The sequence below is a fragment of the Balaenoptera musculus genome, chromosome 10, assembly GCF_009873245.2.
Source record: "Balaenoptera musculus isolate JJ_BM4_2016_0621 chromosome 10, mBalMus1.pri.v3, whole genome shotgun sequence".
NCBI classification, from domain to species: Eukaryota; Metazoa; Chordata; class Mammalia; order Artiodactyla; family Balaenopteridae; genus Balaenoptera; species Balaenoptera musculus.
In genome coordinates this window covers 23,470,647-23,483,811 of record NC_045794.1, presented here as the reverse complement: position 1 = coordinate 23,483,811, position 13,165 = coordinate 23,470,647, and the positions used below count along the sequence as shown (strand labels likewise).

At 39.6% G+C, this 13,165-nt stretch overlaps 1 protein-coding gene across 5 annotated transcripts; it reads left to right on the top strand.

Moving 5' to 3' along the window:
* The first annotated feature begins 412 nt into the window (after positions 1–412).
* On the top strand, positions 413–12,853 carry MANSC4 (MANSC domain containing 4). 5 transcript variants are annotated; one of them, XM_036864832.1, is made up of 7 exons: positions 413–600; positions 3,831–3,903; positions 4,035–4,089; positions 5,405–5,953; positions 7,970–8,029; positions 8,549–8,683; positions 11,075–12,853. In XM_036864832.1, the coding sequence occupies exons 4-7, from the start codon at positions 5,725–5,727 to the stop codon at positions 11,716–11,718; spliced, it is 1,068 nt and encodes a 355-aa protein (XP_036720727.1). In that variant the 5' UTR covers positions 413–600; positions 3,831–3,903; positions 4,035–4,089; positions 5,405–5,724; the 3' UTR covers positions 11,719–12,853. The 5 variants fall into 5 exon arrangements, with proteins under 5 accessions (XP_036720727.1, XP_036720728.1, XP_036720726.1 ...); XM_036864833.1 differs by lacking the exon at positions 3,831–3,903; XM_036864831.1 differs by lacking the exon at positions 3,831–3,903 and having other exon boundaries at positions 413–720.
* Positions 12,854–13,165: the final 312 nt, after the last annotated feature.

Below are 13,165 nucleotides of genomic sequence, written 5' to 3'. Positions count from 1 at the left end.
TCCGTCCGCGCCAAAAAAGGCCCGGGCGGCGATCGCTCCCCGCTCGGGTCGTCCCGGGCCGTCGGCCGGGAGGGGATCCCAGCCCCCAGCCCCCAGCCCCCAGCCGGCAGCCTCCTCCCACGCCTGGCTTCTCACTTCCGCCCGCAGGACCCCCGCCGCCCGGCTCCGGCTTTCGGGGAGGGTAGGAGGTGGCGGGCCTCGGCTGCGGGCCTCGGGAAGGCGCGTCCCCGCAGCCGCCCCCGCGCGCCGGGCGCCGCGACCCTGCAGCCCGCCGGATCTGCGGCGATGCTCCGGGCGCGCGGAAGGCGGGATGAAGCCGGTTGCCTCTTCTTCCAAGGCGCCTTACCAGCGGGAAGGGAAAAGGAAAAGAAACGGGCGTGGGAGGAAGGGGATGAAATAAGTCGGGGTCCGGGAGTCAAAAAGACATCACATCTGGTATCGCCAGTCCTGTCGAGTCCGGCATCGTGTCCCGGGGGGCCGAGGCACACGGGCCGTCTCTGAGCGTGTAGGTGGCACCTCGAGCTGATTCTTCGGAATGGTCATCGCGTAGGAGCCATCTTGCAGGAAGAAGGGCCGGCCAGATGGCAGCAGGTTCTGCAGGTCTCGGCGCACCGGGTGCCCCCGATAGAAAAGGCTGGGAAGCAGAGGAGCTTGTATTTGCTGCTGCGGCCTGTTCTCTTTATGCTATTAAAAGAAAGAAGTACAACTCAACTAAATAAAGTTAGATCACGTGCCTTCTTTTAAATATTTTCTAACAGCCATTGCATTCCCAATTTCAGTTTGTTTGGACTAGCCATCACGGAATGTTACCTCTGGGCAAAAAGGTCCGGCCGCTTTTGCTCGTATCTGCCTGCAGAGGTGGCTCTTCTCGCCACCCTCTTACCCCTCCTACCCCTGCCCCTACAGTCTGAGGACTTCATAAGGAAGGATACTTCTTCCCCATCTTCTTACACCGAACATTGCAAGTAGAAAGCTCACCCCAAGTAATAAGGATCTTGTGCTGCTCCTGAGCTATGAATTAATCCTCAAAAGGGGGAGTAGGCGGTAATTGTTAGGTTACCTTTGAGTAGAAGGGATAGTATTGGGAGGGAGCAGTGTGTGTGTGTGTGTGTGTGTGTGTTCACCCTTATCTTAACCAAAAATCGCTTGGAAACTCTCTCAGACCAGAGACTGAGAACCAAATAGTAGTCCTCTACTTGGGGAGAGAATATGTATTTGGACTTTTTTTTTTTTAACAAGTTTTAGCTTTCTTCATGAATGACAAGTTGTTAAATAGTAACTTCTTCATAAGTACATTGCCCCCTATTTCAAACAAAAGATACCTTCTACAAAGCTAATTAACATTTTATGTTAGGAAGGGGAAGGGTTAAAAAACAGAGAAGAAAGTCGTATGGTAAAACATGAAATTCTTTCAACACATTGTTCGGTTACATTTGCACTTCTTCCTGTGTAATTAACAGCTTCATAGTGAGGTGTTGTCATCCCTTATTTTCTTTATAATACACCATGAACAAGAAACTAAAATTTTGAAGACATAGAAAAAAATTCTAGTAGATTCTGGCCTCCCTGGGAAAAGTGAAGGAAACAAAGATGGACCTATGACTTGCCTCTTTCAAGATATTTTCTTGGATCCTGGGGAAAACGTCTAGCTTTCACCTTGTTTCACCTGGCCTTTAAATCCTTACTGATAAAACTCAGTTCTCACCTGGCCCTTTCACACTTCTGTTCTCAATGAGCGTGTAGTGGAGACATCTAAGGTTTTTTGGGGGTAGGTGGTCATGAATTTAGCATCCTCTAATGTTCCACGTCCAGTATTAGGCATTTAACTGGGGAAATTTTGCCAGAAGTTGCCCCCTGTGTCAGAGTCTTGGACCTGGGATTTATTTGTCCCTCCATCAGCAACAGTGCCAGATTCAGTGGGGCAGCAAAGAACAGGCTCTTAGTCTCTCCTCGGTCCCTTTAGAATCTTTCACCAGTGGATGCTTTTTTTTTTTTTTTTTTTTTTTTCAGTGGATGCTTTTGTTTCCCAGCCATCACAGATATGCCTCAGACTGGTATTTTCTTGCTTTTTAAAAACAGACCAAAAGAAAAAAAAAAAAATCACGTGCATTAGAAAGGCAATTCACGGACAGTAATATTATCGGAGCAGATCTTGGGCAGGTAATCTGGGGTGTCAGCTTGGCAGTACTGGGCACTGATCCTGTAAGCTTTCTGGCCCCTGACATAAGGTCATTTAGAATTGAAAGCCTCTTAAAGATCAAGTCATTTGAATAACTCACAAAGTAAGTTTTCTGTTAAGCTAGAAATGCAAAGTCAAAGCAAGATAAACTTTATTTACAAAAGACCTAAAATTATTTTTAAGCTTCATGAAAATATTGCTTGTCTATAACTGGAGGTATACTTTTATAGTTATCCACTGATTAATGAATAATAAAGAGTGGCCTTTGTGGCACCATGATTCACTTCAAACACATCGTGATCTGTTTTACAAAAGCCTAAAGTAATGGTCAAACACAGAGTTAGGCTATTGCTTCAAGAATTTTTATGGAAGGTATACCTTTTGACCTAGAATGGAAAAAAATCAAAGTACAAGATGTTTGTCACAGTGTTGCTTTGAATAATAAATTGAAAAACAATGTATAATGTTAGGAGTAGCTAACATTTATTGAAAGTTTATTACATGTTGTAAGTGCTCTTTGTGGATTATAATCTATTTTAATACTCTTTTACAGCTAAGGCTCAGAGTAAATTTTGGTACATGGGTAGAATGAAATACCATAGAGCTATTACAATTTTAGATGTAGAGCTTTCTTTAGAGACACTGAACATGTAATTTTACATTGGATTTTTAAAAAACAGTTTCTGAAACAGTGTGAATCCATTTTTGTAAAATTGTATATAAGTATCTATTTTTTGAATGGAGATGTTTAGAAGGATGTTTACCAAAATGTTAACATTGTAAGATCTTGAATGGTTATTATTTGTTATTGTACTGTTCGGTATGGTTTGGGTTTTTTTAAGTGAATGCATGTCAATTTAATAATTAATGATATATTCTAATTTCTCAGGCCCCATTTTACAAAATGATTTCCACCAATTTTATGAACTGATGAAATGAAAATGTTAAGTAAATACTACAATTAGCATCTTTAAAATAAGGATGACATATTGACTTTTTGTTTTTTAATCTTTTGAATTTAGGAAACCTATGCTATTACTTCACTACCACTTAAAAATTGTTTATCTCTATTTTTTAGTCCCTCCAATACTTCTAAATCAACTTTGTTTCTTTTTTGTTTTTTTAATAAGCAACACTGAAATATCTTGCTTTCATTAAAGCATAGGGGGCAATTTAAATGAGTTTAAAGTAGCACAGTTCTTAAAATGATTCTATTTAATCCAGGCTGAGCACTTCAGGTAGGCAAAACTTTCACTTATTTCAGTCACCTATTTCAGTGTTTTCCAAACATCTTAGGAAATCACCTGAGATACTTTTTATAAAAATAAGAATTCTGGTTCCCACACCAGAGCTACTGAATCAGGCTCATGGGGGGATGTTTCTGCTCCACATCTCAGTTGGTTGAAGTTTCCTCCCTCTGTCCCTGCTGTTCAGTTTTTAATCTCTCCTTTTCAAAATACCCAGCTCCAAGAAGTTATCTGTTTCCAGACTCAATGTTCATCAATCACCCCAAAATTTATTTTTAAAATTTTAGAGCCTGCTTTTACATTGGAACTTGTAGGTTCTTTAAAATGCAACTTTGGTCTCCCCTTGAACATCATCTGACAGCAAAAGGATTAAACAACTGTGGATTGTTCCATTATCCCTGCAGGGAACATGAGAACTTCAAGGAATTATATATCACAGGAAAGAAACCACATTTAATGCGACTGAAAGATGTGGAGGTTAGAAGGTTACAAAGTTGACTTTACGGTTTATGTCCCCAGGGCATGAACTAATCAAAATAGCTATGGAACCTCATGGTAAAACAGGGAGTACTCTTTTGTTCCTCATCTGTCTCCTGTTTTGCCTTTAGGAAACCTCTCTTCCCTCTTTCCTGTGACCAGATGAAACAGTCAGATTGCTTGCAGGTAAGCAACTGAAACTTGCTTTCTAAGAGAAGTTCATTAGAATAAAATATTTTTTATTTTTAGTGCATTTTATGTGGCTTATGGAAGGTTAGGTGTTAGTCCATGATATAATTTTTGCTCAGCAGAAAGTGAAATTTTTTTTAAGCTATTCAGTCTTTTGACTGTCATCCTCTTTATTATCAATCGTTAATACTGTGCTTCTAAAAATCAAAATATGATTATTAAACTTATTAGTAGACAGGTGAAGAGATGAAAGTTCAAAGAATGTTAACATTTTTGTGTCAAGTAAGTGAGTGAGTGTGCAAAAAAGTATAAGAGAAACAGATCACAAGAGAGAAAAGGTTTCTTTTTTTTTTTTTTAAAAAGAGCAGTATGGTACTTTATGCCCCGAACTAATTACCACTAATGCTTTGTATAAAAATGGATACAAAAAAGCAACAGTTCCATGCTTTGAACTAATTTCATCTTGGAATGTATGGGATATGGAACACACAGTCTTCACAAAGGAAGCCATTTTCACTGTCTTTAATATTTTTTTCAAATGTTTTGGCATTGCAGTGGAAGTAACTTTATTAATATGTAGAAATTTAAAACTATTATTTCCCTAATGCATATTTCTTGTAACTACATCTGCTTCAGAGATGCCTTTATGTATGTGCTTCCCAAAGACTTCTTTGTAACTTGAAAACATAAATATCAGAAAACAGATTAGGCAACTTCATCACAATTTTCAATTATGCTTTTGAACTTCATCACAATTTTCAATTATGCTTTTTAGTCTTGACTGAACAAAATACACTTTAATGGGTATTGTGCTCCATCTACATTATAAGGATATTCTTTTGGCTGGATCTTTAATCTTCTTTTTAAAAAGCTTGTGGCTGGCCTTTGCAAAAAACGCCTGGCACCAAGAAGTGACCAGGATTCATATTCAGTGTTTTCAAAATCACTGCAAAATTTAAATTTTTTATTTCATTTTCAGTTTTCATTTACTTTCGATTTTTTTTTTTTTTTTTGCAAAAACAAAGAATTTAAACCCATGCTCAAACTAGTTTTCTAGTGAACCTGAATGTTAGAACTTCAAATCAAAGAAAAGAAGATAATTGAAAAAAAAAACCCTGCAGTCACAAGTTTCTTAAAAAACCTTATAGAAGTGTCCTGACAAAATGATGTCTTGTTTCTGGTGAAATGGATCCTTCCTTTATCTGACATCAAGTGACTAAACTATTGTTTTCCTCAGAAAGACTCTTGGCTAGGATTTCAACTTGCCTTTATATTTACTTAGTAAAAGGTGTCTGTGACTTCACTTTCACAGAAAGAACAAAGGCAGAGGAAAGAATCTACGTCTTCCAAAGGCTAAAGGACAGAGTATTGAAATGGCCTGGAAAGTGTTCAGCGTTAACAGCATCAAGTCAAATGTTCACCTGGGGTGCAACTGGGAAGAAACAAAAGAAAAATCAACGTGCAGTCAAAGAGCCGCTTCATTTTTCTAGAAAGTGACCCTTCACAGAGTTCCAAGGGAGCCTTCTCCCTTAGCAACAGCCCTGAAGTTCCAGAAACCATTCTAAACCCTGATGGTCAGCTTCAGCGTCTGTCTGGTCATCAGACTTATTGCCGAGTCTTCATCCCAGGGAGATGCATGTGGCGGTCGTGGCAGCAGACGTGATTTTGCTCTTAAGCATGGGGTGGACCTCAGACTCTCTCTGCTCACCCACTGTGTTTTACAGAGACTGCTGGATCCGACGCTTCCCAGGTCTCCTAGTTGACCTGGAGGAGTCTCAGAAGCTGGGGGCCCAGTTCTTGAAGTATTATTCCGAAAGCACTGGTCAGAAGTGCAGTCAGAGCTGCTGTCTTAGGAAGGATGGTAAGTGTCGATGATAGACCTGAGCAAAGATCAGGGGAAACTTCCAAAATGAGGACCTAAGAAAGGACCCTTAGGCAGAGGGTGCAGTGAAGAGCTGACGAGAACTAGAGAAGATGCCCTGGGATGAGGGAGTGGGCAGAGACGGAGAGACACTGAGACTGATTTTGCAGCTGGGGCCAGTGCAGGCTCCATTTACAAATCTAGTAGTGACCCGGGAGGCTATGAACCTACGGGTAACAGGGAACCTCTTCTCTTCACTAAAGTGCTAAATGAAAATATTGCCTTGAGGGCTGGCTAACAATATTTCTATAGCCCAGAATATAGCATATATGATTTCAAAAATATTTCCTTTTCAAGGTTCTTTTGGTGATATTGGTATCGTATCACACTTTTGAAATGTGCTTGCTTGGGTTGACCAAGTGTGGGGATGTATTGAACAGGAATTTAGATTGTGGTTCATGTTTTGAAAGAAATAGGGAAATATATGTCAACTAGAAAAAGAGGAAAAGAAAGGAAAGGAGGGGGAGAGAGAGAGAGAAAGAAAGAGAGAGAAAGTTAGTTTTCAAAATATCCTAACAGAATTTTTTTTTTTTTTGGTCTGAAATCTGGATTCAGGGCTAAATATCATTCATATAATATAATCAAGGCCTGTAATTAGGAAAACATTTCATTGTTGCAGAATTTCAAGTTACATTTGATTAAAGACTTCATTTATTTTTCATTTTTCCAAGATTTGAAAGCTACTTGGAAAGAAACAACAAAAGCAACACAGTACTTTAAAATAATTCTCTTGTTGTTCCACACTTTCTTCCCGTGTTTTCTTACCGACATTAATTGTCAATGCCTCCTATCCAATTATCCATGTAAGATTTCTGGGATGCAAATTAGAGCTCCTTGGAAAATCTAAACCGACTGTCAAGAGACCACAGTGTGAGACGTTGTCACAGGCTTAGCCCTCAAAAGTTAATCAGGCACAGAAGAGAGCAATTAATTTATTAAAGGGAAATTTTGGAAAAGGTAGCAAATCTAGATATTCTGCTTTCAGATGCTTATAACCCCAGAAGCCTTCACTGAGAGGAGGTGAGGGAGGGTTGATACCTTTTCAGCATTTTCCCATGGCATGAATTTACCCGACTCTCCACACCAGGGAAGCTGTGGCCTCTGGACTTCCGGGGATACTAAAAGCATCCAGTAGAATTCCAGGATTTCAGAGCCTCTGTGGCTTCCAAGTTGTGGCTTTCTTTCTCCAGAAGAAGAAAAGGCATGAACACACATCCCAGTTTTTACCTAGAAGCCAGAACTTTAAAATGCACAATCCTACAATAGCTAACCTACTCAGAGCTGGGACTCTGAAATATGCATGAAGAATGTAAAAGATCTTGAAAAATTGCTCCCTACAGCATCCACTACTTTCTTATCAGAAATTTAGATGTCTAAATTTGAATATTCTTTGTTCCTTTTCCTTAAACTTTACAGCACAGTCCTCAGGGAATGTATTTGTAATCTATAATGTATTAGCAATGTATTATTAATTGACTTTTGTCCTATTCTTTCTCCTTCTGGAAAAATACAGTGTGTAGAAACACGGGGTGTCCCAGAAGTAATAGGGGAGACGTAACCCCTGCAGTTAACCTTACACAGAAGCAGAGCAGGTTCTGCCAGCAATTCCACAGCAGCTGTAGGCACACTCGGAGTTCTGGTAATCGTACACTCTCCCTCCGTAATCTCATTTTATTAAAGAAGCTGATACCTTTGGGCCAATGAATATTTCCCATCACATGGTTCCTACTACACTACAGCAGGAGGAAAATCTGTGCTGCACTTAAAGGAGGACAGACTGAAGATTTGCATTCAACAAATCTGACCTTCCAGAAATAACACGGTATCGTTTATGGAGCAAATCTACTTAGAAAAGGGGAGTCGGCAAGAGCAAGTGATGAGCCCCTCCCCACTAGAATCCCAAATGCTAACCACCTTGTCGGTCTACTCCCTTCCTCTCTGAATGACACCGATTAGCTTTTCACTGGACGTGGCTTTGCAGCATGGGGCTAGCACACACCTGCAGTCGGGGTCAAGGTGATGTTCACCCAGCCTGCTGCCTTTACGCCACCTGGGCCTCTCCCAACAACACGGGTCATTACTGTTTTTGCCCTTCCTATGACTCCCCCTTCTGTTACAGGCTTTGTCTATTTTTTTTCCTCTTTCTCTCTCTGGTGAACTTCAGTGCCTTAGTATTCTGAGAGGGTATTGCATCTAGAAATCTGATCTATATAAATCCCCAGAGGTTTTTGTAGCCAATTGGATTTTCCTGAACATAAAATACTGGGACTGGGAAATGATTCCAGGTAATCTGTGTAGCATGGGATGTGTGAAAGATTACTGAGAATATTGGTAGCTATTTTCTTGTGAAGAGGCATTTTCCCATATTCACAGAAGCATTTGCGATCGTTCATAATGTTCTGTAAGATGTCTGAACATAGCCCTGCAACGTACTGTTAATCCAGTGTTCTTGAAAGAAATGTAAGCTACTCAGAGCTCATCAAGCTGCAGAAATCAAGACCATCTGCAGATGTACTTTGCCTGCTTCCTTTTCAGTTTCCTGTAACTTGGCTGTCTTCTTCCACGATCCTATTCATGACGATGTCAACTGCCTCCATATTCACTGCCCAACCCTGGAGAGCTGCATATTGGAGCCCGGAACCAGCGCCATTTTATACAACATAACAGACGGTAATGATTTATGTCCTTTGTATGTATTTTGAAGAATGTCAGTAATATTTTAGTAGAGGCATATAACCTAGAAATTGGTTGGCAGTAGCCATGTATGAATCTAAATCATTATTTCCCAGTGAACTCTGTCTGGAAAAGTTTGGGGCTTCCAGGGCAGAAAACTAAAAGGAAATTCCCATTAATTTGGCATGTTCAGCAAGGATGAGTTCATCCCAGATAACAAATCATATGTGACTGAACAAGAGCATTGTATTTCATTTATTCCAAGAGCCTTCAGCAAGAACCAAAATAGGTATTTCTACTATAGTGGTTAACGATACCACTAGGAAATAAAGAAAATGCTAAGTGTCAGTTTTGAGGTTCGCTGATGCTGCATACAAGGATTCTACAAAGATGGGTGTCAGGGATGGGGAAATGCACTTACTGCCACACATTAGCATAGCATTGGTCCCAAGATAACGACTACATTTTCCTTTAGAAAAATACATATTTAAGTGTCCTTTCCCGTGTATATAATCTCAGGGTACCAATCAGTAAACATCAAAGAATAGATTTTTGCCAACACGATACAAAGGAGGTAAATTTCTCGATCAATCTGTACTTATTGAACACATGATGCTGCATGCTGTGCTCCACACTGCAGGAGATTACAGCCATGTCTCTGCCCTCGAGCTCCTTCTAATCTAGTTGATGCAGCAAGTCTTACAATTAGTGTAAGACATACAATTAAATACAAAAATGTGTGATACTGCCTCAAGTACAAAGGCTCAAAAGAAGGGGAGACTAAAGAAAGCTCAATTATTCAGAGGAGGCTTCATGGCAGAGGCCAGGTAGAGGCAAGATAAGGAGCTCCGTATCACACCCCAGGAAAGCACAAACACTGGTGTGGCTCCAATAGGGGCACGTTTGGGGCTGCAATGGAAATACGGGTAGGATAGGGCAGGCCAGGTAACAAAAGGACAGAGGAGAGTTTTGGTTTGACTTTGTCAGAAACATGGAACCAACAAAGGTATTTCATGAGAAAACACTATCATTAAAGTGATGTCTGGTTATCTTAGTCCAGGAAAATTATATGTAGGATGCAGATTAGAAAATGCAGTCAGGATAATGTTATATCTGGACAAGGTGACTGTAGTTGCAACGAAGAGGAGGGATGGTTGCTAGCATATTGGGAAGGGCTTGGATAGCACTTAGTTACTTTTTGGATAAAGAAGAAGAGAACTGAGGAGTCAAAAATCCCGTTGCAGTGCAGAGTCCAGCATGGGTGACAGAAGAATGATGATGCCACTGAAAAAGACAAAGAGGCAGACCAGATGATGGTTTTGAGAATGCCAGCGGTGATGTGAGATGTTTAGGTGGGAACCTCCAGTAGAGCACAGGAGAAATGAGATCAGAGCTCAAGAAAGAGGAAAAAATTGAGGATGTGGATTTCAGGGCCTTCAATGTAGTGGTGACTGTTGATGAGGATAATCTCTTGGTGGCCAGGGGTGGGAGGGTGGTTGGTATGGGATGACGAGAAATACAGCAGAAAACCAAGGACTAAAGACTAAAGATTATAGGACAATCAGTGAGGACCAAGGAGAGAACCAGCAAAGGAAGGGAAAAACGAGAGGCAGGCAGCCTGAGATAAAGTGCCAAAGGAATTTGGGGTCCAGGGAGTCACGGGAGAAGAATGCAAGGAGAGGTGGCCATCAGTATCAAGAACAAGAGAGAAGCCAAAGCAATGAGATACAGTGATCAGGAAACAGGGAAAGTACTGATCACCCCAGAAGCAGAATTGGCAGAATAGTCAGGATGGAAACAAAATGACAGAAGGCACAAAACAAGTCAGAAAGGAAAGGAAGGGAGTAGGTGGTGGTGTGTTGAGAGAGCGAGCACGCTCAAGAGAGACTGAAAGGGAAACAGTGTGACAACTGTAAAGCTGTTGAGAGTTTTTGAAGCCAGAGGGAAAGGAGTTTTACAAGAAGAGAGAGAACACTGAAGGCCCTCAGGTACTGGGAAGGGATGAGATTTAGGGCTCTGCTAATAATTTTGAATAGTTACACTTCTCAGGCCTCATTTTGTTTGACTTTAATATGTCATACACATCAAATGGTTACTGTTTCTGCAGCTCTTGCCCAATACTGCTATTATTGCGCAAAAGCCCTGGCAGTTTTCTCCACGATGTGATGTAGCCAAGTTCATTTGCAACAGAAAGTGTCTTAGAAAGTTAAGAAAAATTCAAACGTGGCTAGTATGTTTCTAAGCCTTTCAGAAGAATGCAGTGAACTTGAAATTAGCTTAGTTCAGTAACTTACAGTGGCAAAATCCAAGACTTCTCCAAACTGTACTTTAAGGTTCTGTCTTCTAAATTAAAAATAAAATTTAAATGATGCCTTATTTATATTTCAGGTGTAGATCCAGATTTGCTGGTTTTTGAACAATCACTGCCCACATATCTAAATACCCGTTCTTCATCTAACATACGGGAGAGACTAAGGATTCTAAAAGCTATGTATTTAGATAAACAACAAATGACCATGATAAACCAAATGCTACCATCAGTAGAGGCTCCATCATCAATCACATATCAAGATTTGTTTGCAACCACAAATAATACTAGGTATTCCAAGGAATTAACCACAGACTCTTGGGCAAGATTCATTTCTCTGAATGACTCCATCACCACAAACGTAAATATGGTGTCAGCCAGTACTGAGTTCATCAACAATCCAGATAACAAGACTATTTCTCCTTTCTTTGTGCCTATAAACACAAAACTTTCTCATATGCCTATTCCATCTCAACTCAACAGTAGCAAACAATTACTGAACAAAACCAAAGGGTACAACGGCAGAAACCGTACATCTGAGAATGAAGACACATCACCTGATGGGGCACCTGTGACTTCCAAGACGTGGTTGGTTCCTGTGGCCCTCTGCACCTCTGTCATCTTTCTCTGCTGTTGTGTAGTCATCCTGGCATCTGGATGCTGTCGAAAGCACCAGGGCCAGTATAAACTAGGACAGAGAAAGTCAGGATCCAAGCAAATTTAAAAATGTACCATTCTGAAGGAGCGCTCTTAATGGTAAAAGATGTGAGCATTGTAAGCTTTTAAGAGAATCATTTTTAGTTTTCTGTAAGACGAGGGCAGTTTGGTTAAAAACAAATAAATAAAAAGCACAGATACCCATTCTTACCAATCTCTAAAGAATGCCAATGTTTGATAAACATAATTGCTTTTTTGATTATTTCCATTTTTTGAATAGTGTACCTTTTGCTGAAGTTCCAAAATTCTGATCTCTGCAGTTATTCAGCACCATGTAAGCGATAGTTTTAAGTGCTGTACATGTATTAGCTTGTTGATTCCTTGAACTCTGTGAGATAAGTATGCTACTGTTAACTATTATACTGTTCTTATCACATTTTACAGATGAGGAAACTGAGGAAAGAGAGGCTAAGTATCTTGCCTAAAGTCACACAGCTAGTATGTAGCAAAGCCTGACTTAATAAGCAACATGGTTCAAAAGTCCATGCTCAAAATCACTGTTGGACTACAAGCCTCCATTTTCTCAATGAGTATGGAAAAAAGATACAGGGAGGAAAACACCATAACATCATATTTGGTTCCTGTCAAGGTCATATTATTGTCACATATTTTAATGAAATCTTTTAGTGGCTTGAGCAAAAAAGCACTATGAACGATTACAGTTACTAACCCATGAGCAAAAGCTTCCTGATTTTTATATAATTTTTTATGTTCAATTGATTAATCTTTCTCAATCTTAACCCATCATCATCTTTTTCTAAAACTGACATGACTCTCAATAATTATGGCACTAAGATCTTTGAGTTTTCTGTTGAATAAATCTTGGGAGTTTTAGTTTATGTCCCTCAGTTGTATAAATTGTTTTCCCAGGTGCAAATATTAGCTCTAGGTATTTCAAGCTCTGTCCACTTACACCAGATTCACCCCCTAAATCTTATACTCTGACTCTTAAGTGTAGAAAACTGTAATTCAAGTCTCTAATGATCTTAAACTTTAGGCCCTTAATCTCATCTCTGAAAATATTTTTTAATGTGAGAACAGACATTAAAAGACAGCCATTAAGCATAATGAATAAAGAGGAAATCCTATTATAAGATTAATAAAATAGTACTCTTCCCTCAGAATATTAACCACAAATAAAAGTCTGAATTTTTAAAATGTAATCGATTTACATTCATTTGCTATTCATAATAAGTATCATAAATGTTATCAATTTCTTTCTTAATACATTAGGGGAAAAAACTCAGGCAATTTAGGGGGGGATATCAAGATTTAAATTACCTTAAAATATTTAAGTTATTCAGGAAGCTGTCTTTAAAAATTATTTGTCTATACATTCTTTTAAAAGGTTATTTAATTTTCTTTCAAATATATACAAACTGTTTGAAGGTTTTCCAACTAGGGCTGCCAAAAAAAAAAGTTTTTTCTTCCTTGGGATTTCTCAGAATTTTCTT